General features: G+C 41.8%; 1 protein-coding gene across 1 annotated transcript in view; it reads left to right on the top strand.

Moving 5' to 3' along the window:
* The window catches only part of LOC129122742 (von Willebrand factor D and EGF domain-containing protein-like), a 168,123-nt gene that overhangs the window by 22,920 nt on the left and 122,962 nt on the right, over positions 1 to 22,241 (top strand). Inside the window, 1 exon segment of the mRNA XM_077181864.1 lies at positions 11,886 to 12,070. Coding sequence (XP_077037979.1) covers positions 11,886 to 12,070 — 185 coding nt within the window.

The raw sequence follows: 22,241 nt of genomic DNA, 5'->3' as shown, positions 1-22,241 counted from the left end.
AAAATAGAATCCCAGAGTGGCCTGAATTGGAAGGGACCCACAAGGATCATGGAGGGAGAGTTGAGAGATCTTCACAGAGAGCTGCAGTCAGTGGCAAAAAGGGCAAGCTTGCTTAAGTGACATGGGGTGAGAATGAGAGTCCAGCAAGGAGGCATTTTGGTATTAGACCTGTTGGTTTTCTTCAAGAAAATATGCATTTTATAAACAGAATTGAATATGCATCAGTGAAAAGAAAAATGCAAAGAAAAGAAAAATTCAAAGAAAAGAAAAATTCAAAGGAAAGAAAAATTCAAAGAAAAGAAAAATTCAAAGAAGGGAAACAGCATTGGAAGTTGGTAAAGTTAGAGCATTCTTATTTATATTTATATTTGAATAGTTAACAAAATTACAGAAAGGAGAGTGGTTGCAGTGGGAGGGGATCTGCCATGAAACAGCCAAATGCTCGGGCCATTGCCCCAGCACATGGCAGTCATGGTTTGATGTCAGGGAAAATCAGCCAGCTCCAAATCTGCCCATGAAGCTCAAACCCAGCAGAAAACGTCCCCAAATCACCCTGCCCCTTTCACCTGTTTTATTTTTGCCTTCTGCTGGGCCTGTTCTGCTGCCTGTGCTCCAAACACATCCAGTGCCTCTCAGAGCATTCCTGCTGCTTGCAAGCAACATTTATTCAACTCATTTCATCATCAGGGCTAGTGGGGTCCTCATTTCTGAATGCAAAAGATGAGCACTGTGGGGGATAATAAAAGAGAAGGGGCTCTTGAAGTCACCTGTGGGTGAATGTGAGAGGTGGAAGGGCTGCACCACCACTCCTCAGTCCCACAGGCAAACCCCTCCCTGCTCATGGACTGGCAGGTGAGTTATCCAAACCCCGGGGTCAAAATCATCATCACAGTTCTCAAAATCATCATCACAGTTCTCAAAATCATCATCACCACAGTTCTGTGCTGCCCCACCCACCCTGGGGGTGCAGTGGGAGAGGCAGCAGCCACTCCTGCACAAGGAGCCACAGCCAATCCTGCACTATTTGCACTTGTAGGTCCACACTGCAGCTTTCAAAGTGGCATTTGAAGTTTTAGGGGCTTCTAAACCTTCTCTGAACAGGGTTAATTGTAGAAAACTGCAGAAAGATTGCTGCCAGGGCTTCCAGGCTAACACTCAGCTATGTGTGCCCGTGCAGGATATCAGCAGATGCCAGACAGGTCTACCTGTACCAACAACCCTCTGCTCTCCAACCAGCTCCTAGAATAGAATCACAGCTTCATTAAGGTTGGAAAAAGCCTCTAAGATGATTGAGTCCAACCTCTGCCCAAACACCACCTTTTCAACTAGACCTGAGCACTGTGTGCCACATCCAGTCAATTCTTGAACACCTCCAGGGATGGTGACTCCACCACTTCCCTGGGAAGTCCATTCCAATGCTTAACAACCTTTTCAGTGAATAAATGTTTCTGATTTCCAACCTGAACCTCTCCTGGCACAGCTTGAGGTTACATCCTTTTGTCATAAAACAACTCATAAAACACAAAATGACCAAAGCCTGACACTCACCAGGCTTCACATAATCAAATTTTACAAGTTTCAAAAGCAACTCAGCAATGACTGCAAATTGCTAAAGAATAAAGTAGCAAATGATAAATTGATTGCCTGCTGGTTCTTTGTGCATTAATTTGTGTTATGGCTTTCCAATCTGAAATTGCTTGAGTAGATTTTTGCTGATTGTTTTTTATTTTTAGCTCAAATTGCAAAAGAAATGACTGTGGTAACCTGAATGCATCAAGTCTAATGAAGAATTGATCAATTGTCATATTGTAGGGTTTTTCTAAGCACTGGTTACTGGCCTATCTTCTCGGGATGAAAATTACAGTTATTAGCCAATTACCAACTAAGAGTGGAAAACTGAGTTGTTTTGATGACAGAAAGATGGAAGAAAACCTGAAATGCTGCCTGTCTGCCTTGTTTACCTGGGGATGGAGATGCACAGATAACATTTTCAGTTGAATTATTCCCTAGCAAAAGAACTGAGATCTGGTTGCTTCCCCCTTCTCTTCAGTAATGCTATTTTTTAAAGCATGTATTTCACTAAAAGGTATAACTTTATTTCATAATCTAAAAGCATGTTCTGGCTGTTATCAGGCAAGAAGGAGGTGGAAGAGTAGAATGAAAAGCTCAGCATGGAAATGGCTCCACAGAAATAAAAAATTGCTAGGATTCATCTCATCCGGTGAGAAGAAACTGTTCTGCATTGTCGGTGTCTGAGGAGCAGAGTGGTTCCCATTGAGAATACTCCATCTGGCAATCTGATTTTCCTTTCTTTTCTTTCTAAAGAACAGAAAGGGCCAGTGCTATACCTCCTGTAAGAAACACCATGTAGACCGTGGTGGAAGAAATCCCCATCCCATTCCAACCCATCTCTGCATGGGAAACCCTCCCGCAGCCCCATCACCCATTGAGGGACAGGGCTCATTCCTGCTCATTTCCTCTCTTCTGAGGACACAGGCACATTTTTAAGACAGCAGAAGCTTTAAAACTCACAAACCTAGACTGTGATCAAAGTTAATTCAGTGTAAATGAGAAGAAATCAGTAGGTTTGCCTTCTGCATGGCTGATCCTGATCAGAGCACAGCTGCCAATAATGTGCACCATATGGGGCAGCAATTGTCTCCTGTTTGTTCCTGTGCCTCCCTAATCCCCTGGGAACATGCAGATCTGTACCTGCAGCTCTGGCTGGATGGCCTCAGAAAGGCATTGGGTTTTACATATATATAATTATGGAGATGGTTTTTCTTATTATGGTAATTGCATCCCAAAATGTTGCACAGGTAGCAGCTGTGAATGTGGTGAAGACTCAGCTGATACCAGCTGAGCTGCATTTTCTTTTACATCAAAAAACAGCTTATAGCTGAAGGCCTTATAGGTTCCTGAAACATTGCTATTTTTATTGATGGTCCTACTCCTCCTGGTAAATAAGCAGAAATCTGTGGAGAAACCAAAGCAGAGATGACCCTAAACAAAAAAAAAAAAAAAAAAAAAAAAAAAAAGGAAAATCAGTGCCTGTTAGAACTGAGACTTAAATTCAACTAAATAAAAATAGCAAACACATTTATCTGGAGGTTTCTGTATAGAGAAACTAAAAGCCTTGCTGTTTCATGGTGTGAATGGGCATGACCAGACCTCTGTCAGGTGCTAGGCACACAACCAGGCCTGTGAGATTCCCTGGAATTCCATCATGGCCCAGGGAAAATGCTGGCTGGAACTGATACAATCCTGTTTCCATGGGAGGAAGGCACTGATTTCTTTTAGGTTTGAAGATACCATGACTAAATGTACCCAATCAGTGCCTTTCAAAAGTTGAAGAAACAAACAGTGAGGATTGCTGATAAATTTGGATTTTAGAAATCTATTAGGCTTAATGTCGCAATTCCACGGTTGGGAGTACACGGCTTTATCTTATCACAGTGGCCAGGCAGGCTGCTGGCTATTTCTAGCTCATGACCTTTTATTTCAATATTTTTTAAATCCATCCAGAGTGCTATAATGCATGAGAAGAACATTTTGCATCCACAGCAGGAGCTGCTATGTGCTCAAAACTCTCCAAGTTTCACGCAGCCCACAAAGGGATGGAGGACAGGGTCAAAGAAAACCTAAATTTTAGTGGAGAGATCCTTCCAGGTTAGTGCAGTAGCTGGGAAGTGGAGCATGTCTGTGTGCATTACTGCAGCACTGTAACAAATAAAGGCAGGAGGGAACCCAGCCATTCATCCTAAATGTCAGAGCCCTGACAGAAAAGCCCATTACAAACACGTGAGGAGCTAAAGCCACTGTTGTGCCAGTGAATGGGATGAATAACAGCAATGAATAATAGCAAAACAATAGCAGGAAAAATTGCCTGGTCACCCTGCATCCAACAGGAGCTGAATCACACCCAGGCCACACGGCAGACCTGGAATTTGGCAGCGCTGAGCTGCCTGCACTCAGAGCACCCTTATCTGCTCACCAGCCCCTGCTGCAGCCTGGAAGCACTGACAGCAAGGGAGTGCTGACACTTTCCCCTGCATAATATCACCCACACACAGCACTGCATTGAGGAAGTGCAGGAAGATGTGGCCAAAATTCAGCATTATCCATGGGGGCAGTCTGGAAAAATGTGTGGCTCGCAAATGGTAATTAGCCAGTGTCATAGCTGAGGTGTAGAAACACCTCCAGCTCTCCATGGAAATCAAATTTCCATCTGAATAGAGCCCAGCGGCTTCTAAATCAAAAACCTGTGAGTTTGTTTTTGTTGCTTCTATTTAGGAAAGCTAAATTTGTGACTGCATGCTCAGCTGAGATTAGGAGGTAAGAAAGAACCTTTTCCTTTGATTTCACTTTTTTCATTCTGAGGGATAAGAGCAAAATAGACCAATCAATAACAATAATTATAATTTTCTTTTTATTGATTTTTATTGAGAAGCCCTTAAAGGCATCATGATTAACTTAGAGATAACTTGAGGAAATTTATGAGGCTTTGAATTCTGTTGTGACACAGCAATAGTAAGTGATTTCTATATTCAGATTCTCAGCCTTCCTAGCTTTAGGACTGAACCAGAATGAGTGAGGAGGAGATTTGGTCAAATATAATAGAACTATTGACAAAATTTGGCTTTCCTGTTTTGTTTTGTTTTTTGTTAAAGTGGCACACTTAATAAATGAGGCTGCATTTTGCAAAGCAGGTACACGGACTTCACCTGGCCTGGACAACTGCCCATTGCTTTTTATCCATGTGCTTTTTATCCTGTCCTTTTTGTGTCCACCACATTATCCATGAGCAATTTCCACATTGATGAGAGATGCCAGACAGTGATTCTTGGAGATTGAAGCATTTTAAAAGAAAACAATTTTGCTGGACACTTCTTGCCTCATTTACTTCAGTTGGCCACACATGCATTGTCCCCGAAAAGAAAAAGTTCCTTCATCTGCTCTGAAGAAACTGCTCTCTGTCCCATCTGCTGTGACAGTTCTCCAAAATCCACTGTAACCTGCCAGGAAGCTCCTCAGACTTTGCTCCCACTCTCCACAGGGCCCCCTTGTTTTCACCTATTTGATCAGCCCCTCCTGACACCTCCCCTGGCCCCACACAAAATGCTTCTCTGCCCATCCCTGCATCCTCCTGTGGGAGCTCTATGCAGCTCATTATTCTGCAAATTATTCAGGGGATACACAAACCAGAAGAATATCTCACATAATCAATTCCTCCTTTCTAAAGCACGAGTTAAAAATAGAAATGCAAGGCAAGATAAGAGATAGGAGCGTGAATAAATAATTGTTTGCTCTGGAACTGAGCATTGGCCCTTGGTTTGTCAATAGCTTATTGCTTTACTCCACAGAAGACCAGGATGACAAGTGACCTTGTTCCCAGACAAATGAAATTCAGATGCATTATAAAGCAACACCTTCAGATTGTAGGGTTTTTGTTTTGGTTTGGTTTGTTTTTTTCTCAGATCTGCCTGTTATTCAGTACAAATAACATGTCATATTCTTTTCAGCAGGTGCTCAGCCTCTTGCCTCTTCCTGGGTCAAAATTTCTATAATTACATTCATTTTGCACAATGGCTCATTTGTCTCTATCAATTTTGCCTTATGAATGCTTTGTGACTTGTTCAAGACCTGGCCATTACAAGTGTGTGGTGTTTGTACAATGGGCTCCCTTATCATTTCAGTTCAGTAGGAGGCTCCTCTGCTTCTGAAATCTCTGAAAATAGCTTTATTTATTAGCTATCAAGGTTTTTTAATACAGTTATTATGTTTTATCTACCAGAGAGGCACTCATGGTTCAAGCACTTTAATGTAGTGATCACTGTCACATTCACAACAAATTTCTGCCTCTGAATATCATTAAGAATGAAAATTTTTGTCATCAGCAGTAGGAATAATTGAAGCAAAAATCTTTAAAGTATTGGTGAAACAAGGGCAGGAACTTTTATCTTTAATGAACTGTCAGGTGTTCCTTAGCTACAAATATCTACTAATAGATGTTTGCTCACCTGGAACGTGCACCCACCAAAAGGAATTTTTAAATGTTATGAGATCAGTTGGATTCTACTGTAATTTTGAACACGTCCATTCAGAGCTTGGAAAGAATTTCCCTTCCCCAACACCTGCCTTTCCTTCTCTACACAAACTCTCTTTCAATGTGTGGTAAATGACAATTTGGGGAAGTGATGGCACTGACATGCTGAAAGCTTCAGAAACTCTTACCTGAGCTTTTCTACATCACTGAAATCCAGCCCCTGAGCATGGAAGTGGCTGGTGATTAAAATGTTTCCTTCTGTTTCTAAACCAGAAATATAAGAAAGGGAACAACACATCCTTTGTCTGCAATTAATTTGGAGTTATGGCTTATTATTAGCCTCAGCATTTCAGAATGAGTTTTCCAAATGAAAATATTTCATAATTTTCCTGTGAAGAGAAAGTCAAACACAATGGAAAAGGTTCTGTTCCACTGTGGACTGTAAGAAACAAAAAGCAGAAATGTGAAAATCTGCCATAGAGGGAGAGACCTCAAAAATTTACTGTATGTCATACAAGTGTCAAAAATATGTACTCATACATAATTTGAAATACATATTTTTTTAAATGTAAGTATGCTTACATACATGTGCCTACATGTATTTTTGGGGCAAACTCCAGATTGAGTTCCCACAAGATGGGAGATGATGGCAAGAAGGAAATCTGCACGTGGGGACCCATCATTCCTGGTCACAGAGCAATCACAGCCCATCACCAAACGCTGCTCTTGGTTAGCATTGCCTGCATCAGTCACTGGCTTTTCAATCATCCGCCACACAAAAGTTATTTTACAATTTGCCAGCTATTTCCCAAGGCTTTAGAATGCCCTTTAGATATATTGTGTGGCTTTGCCCAAAGCAAACATGCACCTCAGGCTTGTGGACTATATTTCTTGCAGGGTTTCCTGGCTGCCATCACCTATTGATATTATTTGATTTGCAGCCGCTATTCAAAGCAAACAAACAAAATCTCACAACTTCTTAAACCTTCCTCCACCTAAGCCACTGATATTTACTGGGAGCAAGAGGGACGGGTAAAGCTCTATTACACTTGTACTCATCTGTCTTTAGAAATGAAAGCAAAGGTTTAGCAAGTTTTTTAGCAAGTGATTTTTCAGCCTGCCACTCTTAAGTTTCCTGGCTTTATCTCTGATATGGCTGATGCTTCTTCCCATGGCCATAAGCAGGAGGGACAGACCCTCAGCAAAAAGACTCAAAGCAGCATTTTTCTCACCAATACCTCTGCCCAAAAAGCGTACAGGGACTCAGCTGTTTGCAGAGCATCCAGCTTGAAACAGCAGCGGGTGTTTCAGGTGTTAAATGTGTGGGCAGGGAGGGTATCCCAAAGCAGGGAGTCTCCCAAAGTGATGATGCCCTGTGTTCACCTTTCCAGAGTCATGTTTGGCACAGAAAGGGCTTCCAGGCTGCCCCCAGGACCTGCTGACACAAATATCTCCCCAGCTGTGGTCACATCGATGTTTCCTTTAGCTGAGAGCCAAACCCCCTGCCCACAGCAGCACATGCAGCTCAGATACCCAACTCCTGCTCATTTTCCATGGGATATTGCTGGATGCTTCTGCCTTCTGCAGGAGGCTCTCCTCCCCCCAGCGAGCCCCAGGCTGCCCCTCCTTTCCCACACATTAACAGGTGACTCTCAACAGCCAGGCATTAACAGCAGCATTCCTGATGGCTTCGATGGAGACAGGCTTCTCCCCAAGGAACCTGCTCCATCATGCCACCAGAGTTACTCAAATGTCATTTTCACTTAGCAGATACAGCAGCTACTATTATCTGTTTGCTTTCAGTGTCAAAAAGGAGCTACTCAGTGTCTCTTTGCCACAACTTTCTGACAAAAAGTTGTTAAATTAAAAAAAAAAAAAAGCTTTTGAGTCTATAGTAAAGCAAACAAATGTTTATGTCTCAGCAACAGCTCCTTGCCTATATTGAGTTAGTGGTAGTTCAAGAAGCAGCTCTTTGCAGGAGACGAAAGCACCAGGTACATCCAGCATTTAATTCAAAACAGCTCTGGATAGAGAGCCACAAAATCTCACTGCTATGTTTAATTTCTTCCTGAAGGAAAGCAGAATGGTCATAATGACCAGTTCCTGAAAAAGCCAGATTTTTTTTTTTCATGGGCCCCTTAAATACAAGAGTAAGAATAGAGCTGAATTAAATTAAATTTGTTATCTTAATAAAACAAATATTTCCTTTTTAAGACAACCTAATCTGCATAGCCCAGAGTAGCATTGGTTCCATACTAGATAGGAATGTGGACATGAAGGGGAACAGCTGGGATGTTGTTGCTGTCCATAAGCTTGACACCTGCACCTGAATTAAAAAAGAACAGGAAAGTTTTTCGTCTGATTTGAATGTAGCTGCAGCCACCATAAGGTACAAGTGGGCATCTCTCAGATGAAGAACCAACAGGGCTCAGCTGTGCCTTCTTGTTGTTTTCTTTTCAATAACACTTTTATAATAAAATCTGATTACATTGATGCCTTTATTCATTTATTTCTGCAGGAAAGCCAGTGGTAATTAACTCGCACCGCAGCCTGCAATTTGCATGTTAAAGTTTACAATCACCCTGCCACGGGGCCATAATAAGCACCATTTTACAAGGGGAACTCAGTAATTGAGGGTTTGTTTTGCTCCTGGCTGGCTGCAGAACCTGGGTGAGGCTTTTTGTGCCACCAGGGTCTGCTCTGCGTCAGGCAGGGGACAGAGCCCATCAGGCTGGCTCTGGGCAGTGACAGCAGATCCATTTGCCATCCTCAGAGACAGCCTGCCAGCACAGCCAAACCCAGCACAGCTACAGAAACACGCTCTGGCAGTGGGCTCGGGGTGACACACACCTTCAGAGGTGGCTGTTTGAGACAGGGCTCCTTTGGGACCAAACACATTCAATTTACTGGATGAGCACCCCTCTCCTGAGGGACCTTGGAGGTGTCCCCCATGTGCCTCCCTGGCCCCTGCCAGGCCCATCTGCAGCGTTCAGCTCCTCTGGTGATGATGTGAGAAAGCCTTTTCTAAACTACTGCAAACAAAACCATGCAAGGGATGAAAAATAATTAGCCATGTGTCAGTGTCTGATATATTTGCATTGTTTAGACAGAGTAGTTCATCACTGGTAAGACCACAACATGTGGTGTGAATTTGGATTATAGCTAATACATATCAAGCAGAAGGCTATTAGTTACATCTAAAGGCACTATTTGATATTATTATTATTGAGAGACTGAATGCAATTAATTATATTACAATGTCCTTGCAAGATTCCTGTGGCAATACCATGCAAAGAGCTGTTTGCTTTTAGGTTCTTTTTCCTTTTGTTCAGACAGGAGCTAATTCAGGCAAGCAAAAGGCATAAGGAGCCAAGATTCTGTTCCCATTAACACTCCTGAAGCCTTGAGTGGTACTGGAGGGGTCAGCAAGGGTCTGCATTTTTTTAAGGGGTTTTAAATATAGGGTAAACTTTCCATTTTTGTAAAATAGTTGGTCTGCTGAAATGTCACCTCTTCCCTTGGGCTGGGAATTAGCAAAGGACAGTCTCCATGTGGTCTCCAGAAAGGACTTCTGAGGGAAGGAATTTGATCCCATATTTAATTAGAGGTGCAATATTTCCAAGTGTTCCCTCTCTGAAATGTCTCTTACGTATAGGAAAGAAAAGCTTAGGGCACTTTTTTATTTAAAAAGGCAATTGTATTAATTCAGCAGAATTTTGCATTGGAATTGCAATGGCTTTGACAGTTTAGTTCCCTGAAAATTGCAATAAAGCCTTCGTTACACTACATTTTGTCCCCATTTGTCTTGTGTACCATTGCCTTGCCTTTGGCACAATCAAAATAATCTTTAAAAATACTGCCATAAATGGATTGACTTTGACCTTCTGAGTATCTTGTCAATAAAATAAAAATGATAAATGTGTTTCAGAGCGCCACTGGCGCAATATTAAAGCAGAGTTACAATCTGAAAAGTGACATTTGAAAAATTAAGTTGTGGGGAGGGGTCTTATTCTCTGTCAGCAGTGCCACATAAATAAGCTCTATTTACAGTGAAAAGAGGTGATTTTGCTAACTGCCAGTTTGTGCAATTCCTGTGATGTGGCCTCTGCCTCTTACATCATCATTAGCAATTAAAGATTACTGCAGCAAGAAATTAGCTGAGCCTTCTGCTGCTGAGGCACAGAGCAGAGCAGCTCCACCTCAGTCCCCTCCTATGCCCACTCTGCAGTGCTGACGTGGGGAAAAGGGACCTGGCCTCATCAGGGAATGGCTCAGATAACCAAGAAAAGGCCATTTTTGATCAGCTCTTTGGAGATAAACAACTTCTAACAGAATCACCACAAGGCTTCTTTTTAGGTGAGAAGAAAAGAATTGAATATTGTGTAAAAGTCAAGAAATGTATGAAAATAAACAGGGCAGGCGAGTAAACAAACACACGTCAAGGGGCAGCAGGTTTGATTCAGACTTTGAGATGCACACACACAAGCCCTGATGTGCTTGGCTTTATGCCAAGCTCAAGTGAGTCTGACCTGTGGCTTCAATATTTGCAAGCCTAACTTGAGCTGATTTCTCAAAACCCTTTACTGTTGTTTTTATACCATTTCTTTTTTTTTTTTTTTGTCTTTTCAATATTTCTTGTTCTGCATCTTCTCAGCACATATTTAAAAGCATTGAAGAGCGCTTTGTACTTGAGCATCAATTTATATCATGATTAAATCATTCATGCATGTAGTAAATGAAATTAAAACCCCACATACTTTCAAAAGTCACAAGGCTTTGGAACCTCAAAACACGACTTGATTTCTGAGGAGGAGACACTCAGATGTTAATCCCTAAAATTAGGCTGAAATCACGTTAAAAGGTGAAGGGGTTTGGTCCTGATTCAGATATGATGAAAATCTAGATAACTAAAAGCTTTATGTTGCTAAGCTTGCACCTTTATACATTTAAATCTTGAAAATTATCCCAATCCTAAAATTAATCGTAACATAAAAGGATATAGGATTGTCTAGGCTGGAAAAGACAGGTGTCTGCTGAGGAAGGCAGGAGCCTTCCTTCAAATGGAGAATGTAAACCCCCTCCCTCAAAATTATTATAATTTTGAAACTAAGGGGCTCTCAGGCAAAGATATGGGAATAGGAATAACAGTTCTTTACCAGGAAAATTAAAATACAAATGCAGTAGTACAAAAAAAAAATAACGACAGTGATAGAGTCAGAACACGATCTGACCCCTCTGTGTGTCAGGGGGTGGCACAGCCCCATCCCATGGGGGCTCAGCCCTCCTGCAGTGCCAGCTGTGGCTCTGCTGGAGCAGGGATCCTGCACAAGGGGGGAGTTTTCCTCTGCAGCTCCAGGGCTGCTGGAGATGGGCCTGGGCTCCCTCTGGCAATGCAGGGCAGCAGGAAGCTGCTCCTCTGGGAATGCACTGGGCAAAGGCTGCTGTGGTGTTCCAAATGTCAGATTATATCCAGGCAGGAATGCTTGGCTCCTCCCCCTGGGCGGAGCATCTCCCAGTGGGATGATGGAATTGGATCAGCCATACAGGGGCACTCAGTGGCCCATTAACAGAAGATGATTAATATTTAATGGCCCATTAGCAGAAGATAATTAATAATTAATGGCCCATTCATAGACGATATTTCCCGGGGGAGGATTGGTTGTTGAAGAGATAAGGAAACCTGCCCAATGGACAGAAGATAACTGCCCCACCTCTAACAGCAGGAATAGAACACACACCCCTATTTCCAATCTCAGACAAGAATTTAGGCAGCTATTAGTGGCATCTAAATGATCTAAGTGATTAACTAATGACTCATTGCCCTCTCCATCCTTCCCAGCTCCCGAGTGCTGGCCCGGGGGACACCGCATCCTCCGCAACCCGCGCAGGAGCACCAGCTTCGACTCCCTGGAGCTGCAGAGGGCGGGCAGCCAGGAGCTGGTGTGTGACCACTCCTTGCCACCGGCATGGTACCGCCTCATGCTCGGCCAGCGGCCCGTGGAAATGCCCACCAGATGTGTCGAGGTCAGCAGAACGTGAGCTCTCCCCTGGGGAGCTGCAATAAAACCCTCTGGGGGGGTTTCCTTCCCCATCCGTCTCTGTGCTGTCCTAGGCTGTGCATCCACTGGGGATAGGAGGGTGTGTCAGAACCCAGGGCATTCCTCTGACTGCCCTGGAGGACTCGAGACCCTGGCAAGGGGCTCAGAGACCTTGGCACGGAGTCAAAAACACCTGTGCCTTCGATTTTAACCCATGGAAACAATGAACAACTTTGTATGAAGAGTTACAAGCCACAGGAGTTTGAGTAGAATGATGGTAAATTTGTCACAAGGTGAAAAGGTAGAATTTTGGGGTTTTTAGAATGGGGGTTCAAGAGGCAAGATGGAGGAATCTGGGCATGTCCTCTTCTTCTTCTTCTTCTTCTTCTTCTTGCCCTCCATCTTCTGCTGTGATGGTGGCACTTTTGGATTGGTTTAAAGTAGAGACAGACTGTCTAACACAGGTGATGGGTATTGGAAAATTATTGTAAATAAAGCACACATAGTTTTTAGCATAAAAAGATAACACGGTCAGTGTGCCATGAACCGACCTGCTGGGCAGATCTCAGCGGGTCAGAGAAAGAATGTAACAGATAAGAGAAAATAAACAACCTTGAGAACCAGAGCTGAGGAATCTCAACTTCTTCTTCGGTCACGGGGCTGGGAAAAAGAGTCTTTAATACCTTGGGAGCCATTTCACCAACACAAAACCCGAGAGGGTAATGGGAAAAGCACTTGAATGATGATGATGGTAATAATAATAATAATAATAATTACAAGAATAATGGTCACAACAATAAAACCAACAGCAACAAAACCACCACCCTCACCATCAAAACCAACACCACCACTGTCACATGCAAGGACATCAGTCAGAGACCAGGATCCCCATGGAACAGCCAATATTCAGCCAGGCTAGGAAATATTCCAGCATAAAGCCAGGTGTTTTCCAGCTCCACAGAGAGATTTTTAGTAAACCATGTATGTCACCTCAAGCTGTGCTTTTTCCAAGCAACTGTATGGCTTTAGGAATGGATTCTGCAGCCTGACTCTTCTCCCATATAAATTATTATGAGTTAAGGACTTCTTCTGCTGATGAAATTAGAAGGGAGAAATCAGAAGAAATAATATTTAAAGAGATCTTTGGGGAAACTGAAGGAAAAGTTAAAGTTGAATCTCTTTCTGCATTGAATCAATTCTTGCATTCTTTAGTTTCATAAGTATGCTAATGGCTTTGTGGAGCAAAATACCCTCCACATTCTCTATAAAAGAGACAAAACAATAATTATCTGGTTTTATCTGTGTTTAATATGTATGACAATAATGTTTGACTTGCAATCATTGTTGCCAGAGCAACTTGAGCCCCTCACTAAAGTCACTGCCACCTCAAATATCCCAACTGCAGGAGGTTAGCATAATTCCAAACATAAAGTTAAACAAAATTATTCAGAAAATAATAAACTAATTACCATAAATTACTTAAAAGATTAAATATTCAACCTAGGGTGCCAGGATCTTTGGTATGGGGTGATTCTACTCTAGCTGGAGAACCCTCTCAAAATTAGCAAAAACATTTTATATCCATTCAAACTGGACCTGTGAACTCATCACAACTGAAGTTTACCTTAATAATTTAACATTTAGTGAAATGTTAAGAGATAGTAGTTATTTCTGTAGAATTTTTAACACTTTGAATATATAAACTATAAATCTTATTGACATTAAGTGGCGGGCTTATGATTGAAAGATTAATTTCATGGCATCCTCAATTATCCCAATGCACTATGAAGTTTTTCAGGTTGCTCTATAAGTGTAAAAATATATTCTATAATATTATTTAATTTTTCATTCTATTTCAGCAATTCTGAGTGTGCAGCAGTGCTCAGCTGCATGAGATTGCTTTCTAACAATGCATGCTTTTGTTTCTTTTAATCTCTTCTCTGGCGTTTTTCATTCAGGTTTGTGAAGGTATATTCATTAGTTTAGTTTCTTATCTTGTCACATAATTCTTGCCATTGGTTTCTTCATTATCCTCTGAATGACAGTAAATCTCTTCTTCGCCATGCTGATGAAGGATTACATCTGTTAGATGTCAAAACTGAAAGAATACACTTCTTTTAGATCTTCACCTTCTAAATCTGCCTCTACATTCTCTCTCTTCCACTTAATTAAATCATTGTTTGATTTGGTTTTCCATTTAATTTCAGCAAAACCTCTGGAACAAAATAATTTAAATTAATAACTGTGCAGCTTCCACTCCTTAATAAGCAGTTATTATTATTGGACATTCCAGTCTGGCTGGAGCGAGCTGATTTTAATTAAAAAAGTCAAAGACAAAACCCTGAACAGATAGAAGAGAAAAGAGACCAAATAAAGCCTGACAATACAGCTGCAGAATTAAAAAGTACATTACTCCAGCACCTTGTAAAATATATACCCAGTGATAGCCTGTTGATACTGGCCAGATACAATTAGCTGCTTATCAACAGATGAGATTAACTTCTTAATTCAGAGTGCTGGTAGGTAAGGACTCCTGCCACCCAGCTGAGCTCAGGAGGGATTTAAGCCATGCTGGAGATTTGGAGCTTGGGGGAGAAGGGTGGGAGGACAATGGCACGTGCTGGGGGACACCAGGGAGGGGAGCTCCCACAGCCTGACTCCTCCAGACAGCCTGTGCTCTGAGCCTTGCCATGAAATAAACCTCCTCAACAAAAATACATCCCTGTCTGCACGCTGTTTCACAAGCACAGGGAGTGTTAGATCCAGCAGGTCACACAGGGGGGTTGTGAGAGCCCCAGAATGCAGCCCTGCCACAGCTCAGGGGCACAGCAAACTTTGCAATGGAAAACGAGCAGCAGCTCTTAAGGAGATGCTTCCCATCCACTCATTTAATTAAAAAAGGGGGGAAAAAAAAGGGAGAAAAGACAGAAGAAAACCCCACAAGCTACAAAGTGGAAAAAAAGAAGAAAAAGCCAAAAGCTTTTATGTCTGAGAAAGTGAAAATATTAATTGCATTCCTGAACTTGCCATGCCTTGAATCCAACTGCTGTCCATAAACTTATTCCTCCAGTGGCAAAATGTTTTTGATTGAAGGAGCTTTCCAATTTAGGCTTTGCCTGCTGAATTTCTCAGGGCAGGTAACAAATGATCCTGACCTCCCTCCCTCTATTTCTTCCTTGCCTTTCCCCCCATGCTCCCAAAGGAGGCACAGCAATTACCAGATCCTGGACATGCACTCCTGGCCACAGCCACTTCCCTATCTAAAGATATATTGTAGTACAAGTCCAATAAAAATTTGCAAATTTTGGATCCTCATGTGTTGAGGCTGCTGTCACAGATCATGGTTTGTTCTTCAAGAACTGCCAAATCTTCTGTGAAAGGCAAAAACACTGAATGAAAAAAAGTATAGTGGAGCTTTTAATAAGATTAAGTCACTATATTAAGAAGCAAGAAACAATGCACAGACATGGCCAGATCATAGTAAAATGACCTTCAGAGGAAGAACAAAAGATGGAAAAATTAAAGCTCAACAGAAAATCTATTAAAAATACAGAGAAGTACTTAACAGCCAATATGGGAAAACATACATCAATTACAGAAAATCCAGCTTCTGAATTCAAACAATACAGGGTATATGCATACACCTGGATTCATGTACATATGGGCAAGGCCCGTGGGAGGCACAAACATTAAAAAAAAATGTGAGGGAACATCACACACTAATGTTATTGAAGCTCTGCTCCACAGTCAGATAAAAGATCAATCTGTGGATTACAGCAGAGCAGCGCTGCCTGTAATGCTGCCTGTAATGTAAATTCAAGTGCCACACCACACTCACAGCAAAGCCAGAAATGGGCTGAAAATTCTCTTCTCCCTGTGGAGAAGTTCCACTGGCCCCAGGTGCTTGTCCTCACCAGCAGCTGAATGGCATTTTCTGGAGGGAATAGGGGAATAATTTCATTTTTTGCACATTAACAATCTCCAGCAACTCCTGGTTCAGAGAACTTCTGGGTTCAAACACTTCTGGGTTGTTCAATTTTCTTGTGAGGGCAAGAGGAGGGGCAGACACTGCCAGTGACAGGACCCAAGGGAATGGCCTGAAATTGTGTCAGGTGAGGTTTAGGTTGGATATTAGGAAAAGGTTCTTTCCCCAGAGGTGGTTGGGCAGTGAACAGGCTCCCCAGGGAAGCGGTCACAGCTCCAAGAAGTGCAAGGAAGTGATCCACAGATCCTGACAGAGCTCAGAAGTGTTTGAACAATGCTCTCAGGCACCTGGTGGGACTCTTGGGTTTGTCCTGTGCAGGGCCAGGATTTGGACTTGATTTTAATGGGGACCTTGTGAGTCCCTTTCAGCCCCACAGATTCTGTGATTCTGTGATTTAAAGTAATTTCTCTCCCATGAGCCAGCCCCATAACTGCAATTTTTTGGCACACACAATTCTGTAGTGAGATTTTCTACAGGCTACTTATGGATATGAGATTCTGTTTGAGAAATGTCCAATAATACCTGCCTGTGATGGGTTATCAAGATAACTTCCAATGCCTTTCTTCAGAAATTTCATCCTCTAAATGAGCAAAACCCTCTCCAAATCTGAGCATGCTCTAAATTCAGGTGCAACTGTAAATGTGCATGTGTAAATGGAGGACATGTTATGCAGTAAGGGTTGGTATTTTCTCAATAGGTTCATTTTTAGCACTATAGGTTTACTTTTTAATATGTATACTAGGATCAAACACAGTTTTAAATGCTAATCTTTGGTGTATAAAACAAGGTCATGTTAAAGCATGGCAAATCTAACCTTAATGTGCCAGTTCCTAGAGGAGAAGATTTTATTTTCCATGCTTAGTTTCATTCCCTCCTCTTAAACCTCTTCTAGAACATTTTATACTCACAATCAAAACACAGCACCTCAGCTGCATGCCATTAATTTATTATTTTGTTTCAATTATTATTTTGCTCTGAATCCAGCCCCACTTTGATTTGCAATTGTTCTATGAATTTAAAAGCAAGTGACACCTTCAAGGTATTATTTAATCTTTAATTCTTTCTTGAACACTTATGTGAATATTCCAAATCATAATGCTAGGTATGAAGAGCCTTTGTTTTTCTGGCTTGTTTTTCAGACATTTAAAACCTCTTCTGTAGAAATTAGAATAACAGCCTTTATTGTTCAGAGGCATGTGCTTAAAAGAAAAACAAGACAAGCACCAGTTTAATTGCTACTACAGATATTCCTGACGTAAACTGATTTCTGTGGAGTTTGGCCCCAGACTCAAATTAAAAAAAACCCCAAACTTATTTACTTTAACTAACTACAAAGAAATTAAAAAAAAAAAAAAGCTAAAGTAAAGTTTGAGTGGATAACAGATGCAAAATCATAATGCTTTAACTGCCAACCAGCAGCACACCAAAAGCCTTCCATCTCCATCCAACTAAAACAATGCATTCCTCACATATGGTGCTACTTATTTTTAACAGCATAATTTCAGCAATACCCAAGTGACAAGAACAATCGAGCTTGATTTCTTTGTGCAATTATGAAGAACCACAGTGTCCAATCAATCAAACTGGTTGATACTCCAAACCCCAAGCAAATGGAAGGAGACATCATTGGATTAAACAACAATGGGTTGTTCCCTTGTTTTGGCAAAGGGAGAAAGCATTTTTTTTATTGTTTAGGTTTTCTAAATTGGATTATTTAAATTATTATCTGGTGTCTAATTAGGAATCAAAAATACTTAATGAATGCTCACCTGCCACACTGAGGTGTTGCAAAGATTAATTGGGTAAAGTTTATAAAATGCTTTGAAGATTAAAAATACCACTTAATTATGATTGGATAAAGCATGGAAGGATACTAAAGAAGGCTGCCAAAGGCCTGAAGTGTCCCTTCAGTGTTGGAGAAGTTCTCCTTTGTGCAAGCTGTGTCGCTGGACACCTGAACCTGTGGAGTTTGCTCTCCCATAGAGGCAGCAGTGTAATTCCTCCTTCCTTTTGGAAATGCTGCTGAGTGAGACTCCCACGTCTCTCCAACATCCTTAGAGCAGCAGTGACTGCAGGCATTGCAGGTAAATGCTCTGTTTGAAATGCCAATCATTTGCTACCTCTGTATTCAATTTTCTGGTTACTCTCCCAAATGACAGCTACAAAATTCAATGCAAATCATGCCACAGTGGGGACTTGAAAGTTTTGGCTCTTTGAAGCCTCTTCTCCTAGATTATTCTTCTAAGTTTCTTTGCTTTTTTGTTTTGTTTGTTGTTTTTTTCTCCCGTTCTTATCTCTACTGCTGGTTGAACACATGAATATACATTTGCCCTTGCCTTCCCAGGTCTGTCTTCTAATTCACAGAGGCCTCATGCAGCAAATCCTTTTGGCTAGTGTGTGGCAACTTGCCTGACTCAGAAGGACCACATGCAGCTCATAACAGAAAATAAATTCATGTGTGTCATAGAGCTGCCAGGAAAACAGAAATACTTGATTTATACCAAAATCCTTCCTCGGCCAGCCTGTAATCCTGTATCACAGTTTGTTGCAATGACTTGCTGTCTCACAGCTCTCTTTTTTTACCCTCAAAAGGGTTGGTCATTGCTTGTAATTTGAGCATGTTATATAACAAACTGTCTCTCAAGTGGTTTCAGTTTTTGGCCAGGGCAAATGCAGGAGATCCCCATGGGGGTTTATCAGAAAGCTGCATTCTGACATCTGTGATGCCAATCCACACTTTCTCCAGCAATGAAATGGCTCACGGACTGCTGGTGAGGATAAAAACAGAGGGGGAAAACCACCATCCTCTTCTTCCAGCATTTCAGTTTTTCCTCTGTGTGTTAACAAGAGATCCAGGCCCAGTTTTATGTATGGATCACTTTCTGTCTTTTTTCACAGCCAGAATGCACTCACATCTATTCATCTCCATGGCCCCCAGCACAGCAGAGAGATGGGTGTCTCATTAATGAATTATCTTCCCAGCACTCCTGCAAGGCACCAAAGGCTATTACCATCTCAGCCACCTCCACCTCTGGTTGAGAGATAAGAAAGTGAGGTACACAGAGAGTCAGTGATTTGTTATTTGCCCAAGGTCAAGCAGCCAGGGAAACTGAGGCACTGTGTGTGCCTGGCCAGAGGCAGCTCAGCAGCTGCACTCCCAGTGGAGCAGCACTGACGTGTTGGCACCAGTTACATTGGTAAAGGCAGCATCAGATGGATGCTGTAGCTCATTTTAAGCAACAAAAGTTATTTTACAGAGAAGTGTAAGAGTATTTTTTCAGTTGGGATGGGTAGGTTGTGCTGTGTCTCCTCACCAAACCCTTTCCTAGAAGACTCTCTGAGTTTGCACACATCCATTGAAATCCAGTGCTCACTCATCCCTGCTGCTCTGCTCCCCATAACTAATTCTTCCAGCTTGTGTGGCTCCAAACACCTCCAGGGTGAACTCACTAATACCTGCCTTTAGTGCAATTTCAAAAAGAATGTTCCAGTCCGGCAATCTTTACAGAGGCACTGAAGTTTGTGGTTTCCTTGTGTAAGAGGAAATTCAGGCTGCAGGTATCACACCCAGATGAGGATGAAGCAGAGACCACTGAGCTTCAGTTTCCATTCTCCTCCTTTCCCATGCTGCTTCTCTGGATGTTGTTTTCTCCACTCTCCCAGGTCATCACAAGTGTATGCTCATAAGCATGCTTTGGAAATGTGCTTCTCCACACCACTCCTTGCACTCTAGGTCAGAAATCGACCAGGATGCAATAAATTCCCATCATCTGTATTTTTACCAGCACAGAAAACACCCGCGTCCCTTAAAGCTGTAAATAAATAAACAGAACAAACATCTTTAAACTTACACACAATGCGGATATTAAAGAAAGCAAGGGAAGGGATTGGTCTAAATTCCATCTAGAAGAATTTTTATGTTGGCCCCTCTTCTCCTTTGGTTGCACGGTGCTGGAAGGCTGCTGCTCCCCAGGGAGCTCCAGTGCCACCTGCAAGACCACCAGGACACCAAGCAGGGAAGGCAGGGTCAGCCTCTCTGCTCAGCTGCTGCTACTTTTCAGGAGGAAAAAAAAACCAAAAACCCAACGACCTTGGACAATTTGAGTGGTGTCTCTCTGGAATCCTTGTTTTCAGAAGCCTGACTATAACTGGCTCCAAATGGAAATCAGACTGTGCCATGTCACGTTGTTGATTGCTTCTCTAGTACCCTGGCTTTCCTGGGTGTGCACCCCTTCTCCCCTGCCCCTGCTTCCTGGCTTCAATAGCTCCCAGGTACAACCCAGACCGCAGGAGGGAACTGGTGCGTGACTTAATAAATTTATCCTTTGGCTTTCACTGCTTCCCCTGCTGTCACAAATAACTTTTGATCTTGAAAGAGAAACAGCAAACCCGGGCCAATGGGAAAAAATGCTGGGGTTTGGGTTGTTTTTTTTTTCCCCCCAATGTGATTTATAGCCAAACACACTGGGAAGAATCACGTTCCCCAAGCTGGACTAGTAGAGATGGTTCACTGTCACTGGCTGAAGAAATGCAAAGTGACAGCAGCAGTCACGCTCTGCTGAATATGACTGATGTCTGAGAACAAATTATTGTCAGTATTTGGTAATAATTTCCAAACTTTAGCTCAAATACCTCTGTGCTTTGCATATTGGCAAATGCTAGGTAATGGTGCAGAAAAATGAGTCACCATTGTAATTGGCTTTGTATATTTAATAAGGCCCTGATTACACCTAATCTCCTCACTGAGGTGCTTAAATTAAAGACAGCTTTAGAGAACCATGTTCCTTTAGTCAGAGGAGAGAGCCTGACAGGTACAGAGGGCAGCTCAGATCTGAGATGCCTGAACACACATCCCTACGTTGGGAAATGGAAATCAGTCTCTTCTGGCCATGACTCAACATGCTGTCATTTAAACCATTTAAGACCAATGCCTTCTGCTTTGGGATTTTCTGTATTCAGGGAATTTGTTAATAGATAAAAGCCTGAAAGCAAAAAAAAAATTAAAAAAAAAATTTAGACAATTAAGTCATGCACATCCTGCACATATGTTTTGTCCATCTTTCATATGTGTCTCTCTTCAAGAGTGAGGGAGAGGTACAGGCCCCACAAACGTGTCCAGGGTGTGCTGGAAGGGCAGGAGCTGCCAGCAGCAGGGCAGATGGTTTGGGGGCAGGTGATCTAGCTTGATTTCATGCTTTCATCTTCTTCATACAAACCAACCAAAGCCAGAGGAAAATACTTTGGAATCCTGTTATTGTGTCCTTTAAGCATTTTTATCTGTGTAAAGCCACCTCTCAAAACCGAGCAAGACATTTTTATCCCCACCTACACAGCTTTTTCACTGACCCTCCAGGTTCACACAGGCTCTTGGGGTTTAGTGATCTCCACTTTCAAGAAAGGGAATGAAATCTTGTGATTTCAATGAGGATTATTTGGGCAAGCTTCCATCCATTTCCCTGCGCTTCTTGTCATCCCATTCACTTTTATTGTTTTCACTTGGTACCGGAATTTTTCCTTTTTAAATTTAACATTTCACTTCTTTAGGTTCCTCTCCTCTCTATTTATCTTCTCTGATTTCAGGATTTTGATTGGAGTAATTTTGGTAAGTTTTGGTCCTTTTCACTGTGCTTCATTTCATCTCAGTCCATTTGGTTGTAGCCACTCCATTTCCTAATTTTCTGGTTTTTTTCAATTGCATTTTTTTTGATTGCATTGTTGTGATTTGACCAACACAACAGAGTGTGTGTTGGTCTTCATTCTCTGATTTCAAGATTTCAATGAGGATTATTTGGGCAAGCTTTGGTCCATTTCCCTGCACTTCTCATAATTTCATTCACTTTTACTGTTTTTAATTAGTACCGTAATTTTTCCTTTTTCATTTTTTTAAACGTTTCATTTCTTCTGTCTCTTTGTTTACTTTTCTTCTCTGATTTCAGGATTTTAACTGGAGTAATTTTGGCAAGTTTTGGTCGTTTGCACTGCCCCTCATTTCATCTCAGTCCATTTGGTTGTAGTCATTCCATTTCCAAATCTTCTGGATTTTGTTTCAATTCCATTTTATTTGATCATATCAAATGATATCAATTTGATCATATCAAATGCTTCTTTCCAGAGTGTTTGTTAGACTTTGTTCTCTGATTCCACGATTCCATTCGTTTTCCTGAAAGGAATC

This window comes from Agelaius phoeniceus, chromosome 7 (assembly GCF_051311805.1).
Source record: "Agelaius phoeniceus isolate bAgePho1 chromosome 7, bAgePho1.hap1, whole genome shotgun sequence".
NCBI classification, from domain to species: Eukaryota; Metazoa; Chordata; class Aves; order Passeriformes; family Icteridae; genus Agelaius; species Agelaius phoeniceus.
The sequence above is the reverse complement of the archived record's forward strand: the minus strand, read 5'-3'. Positions and strand labels throughout refer to the sequence as shown.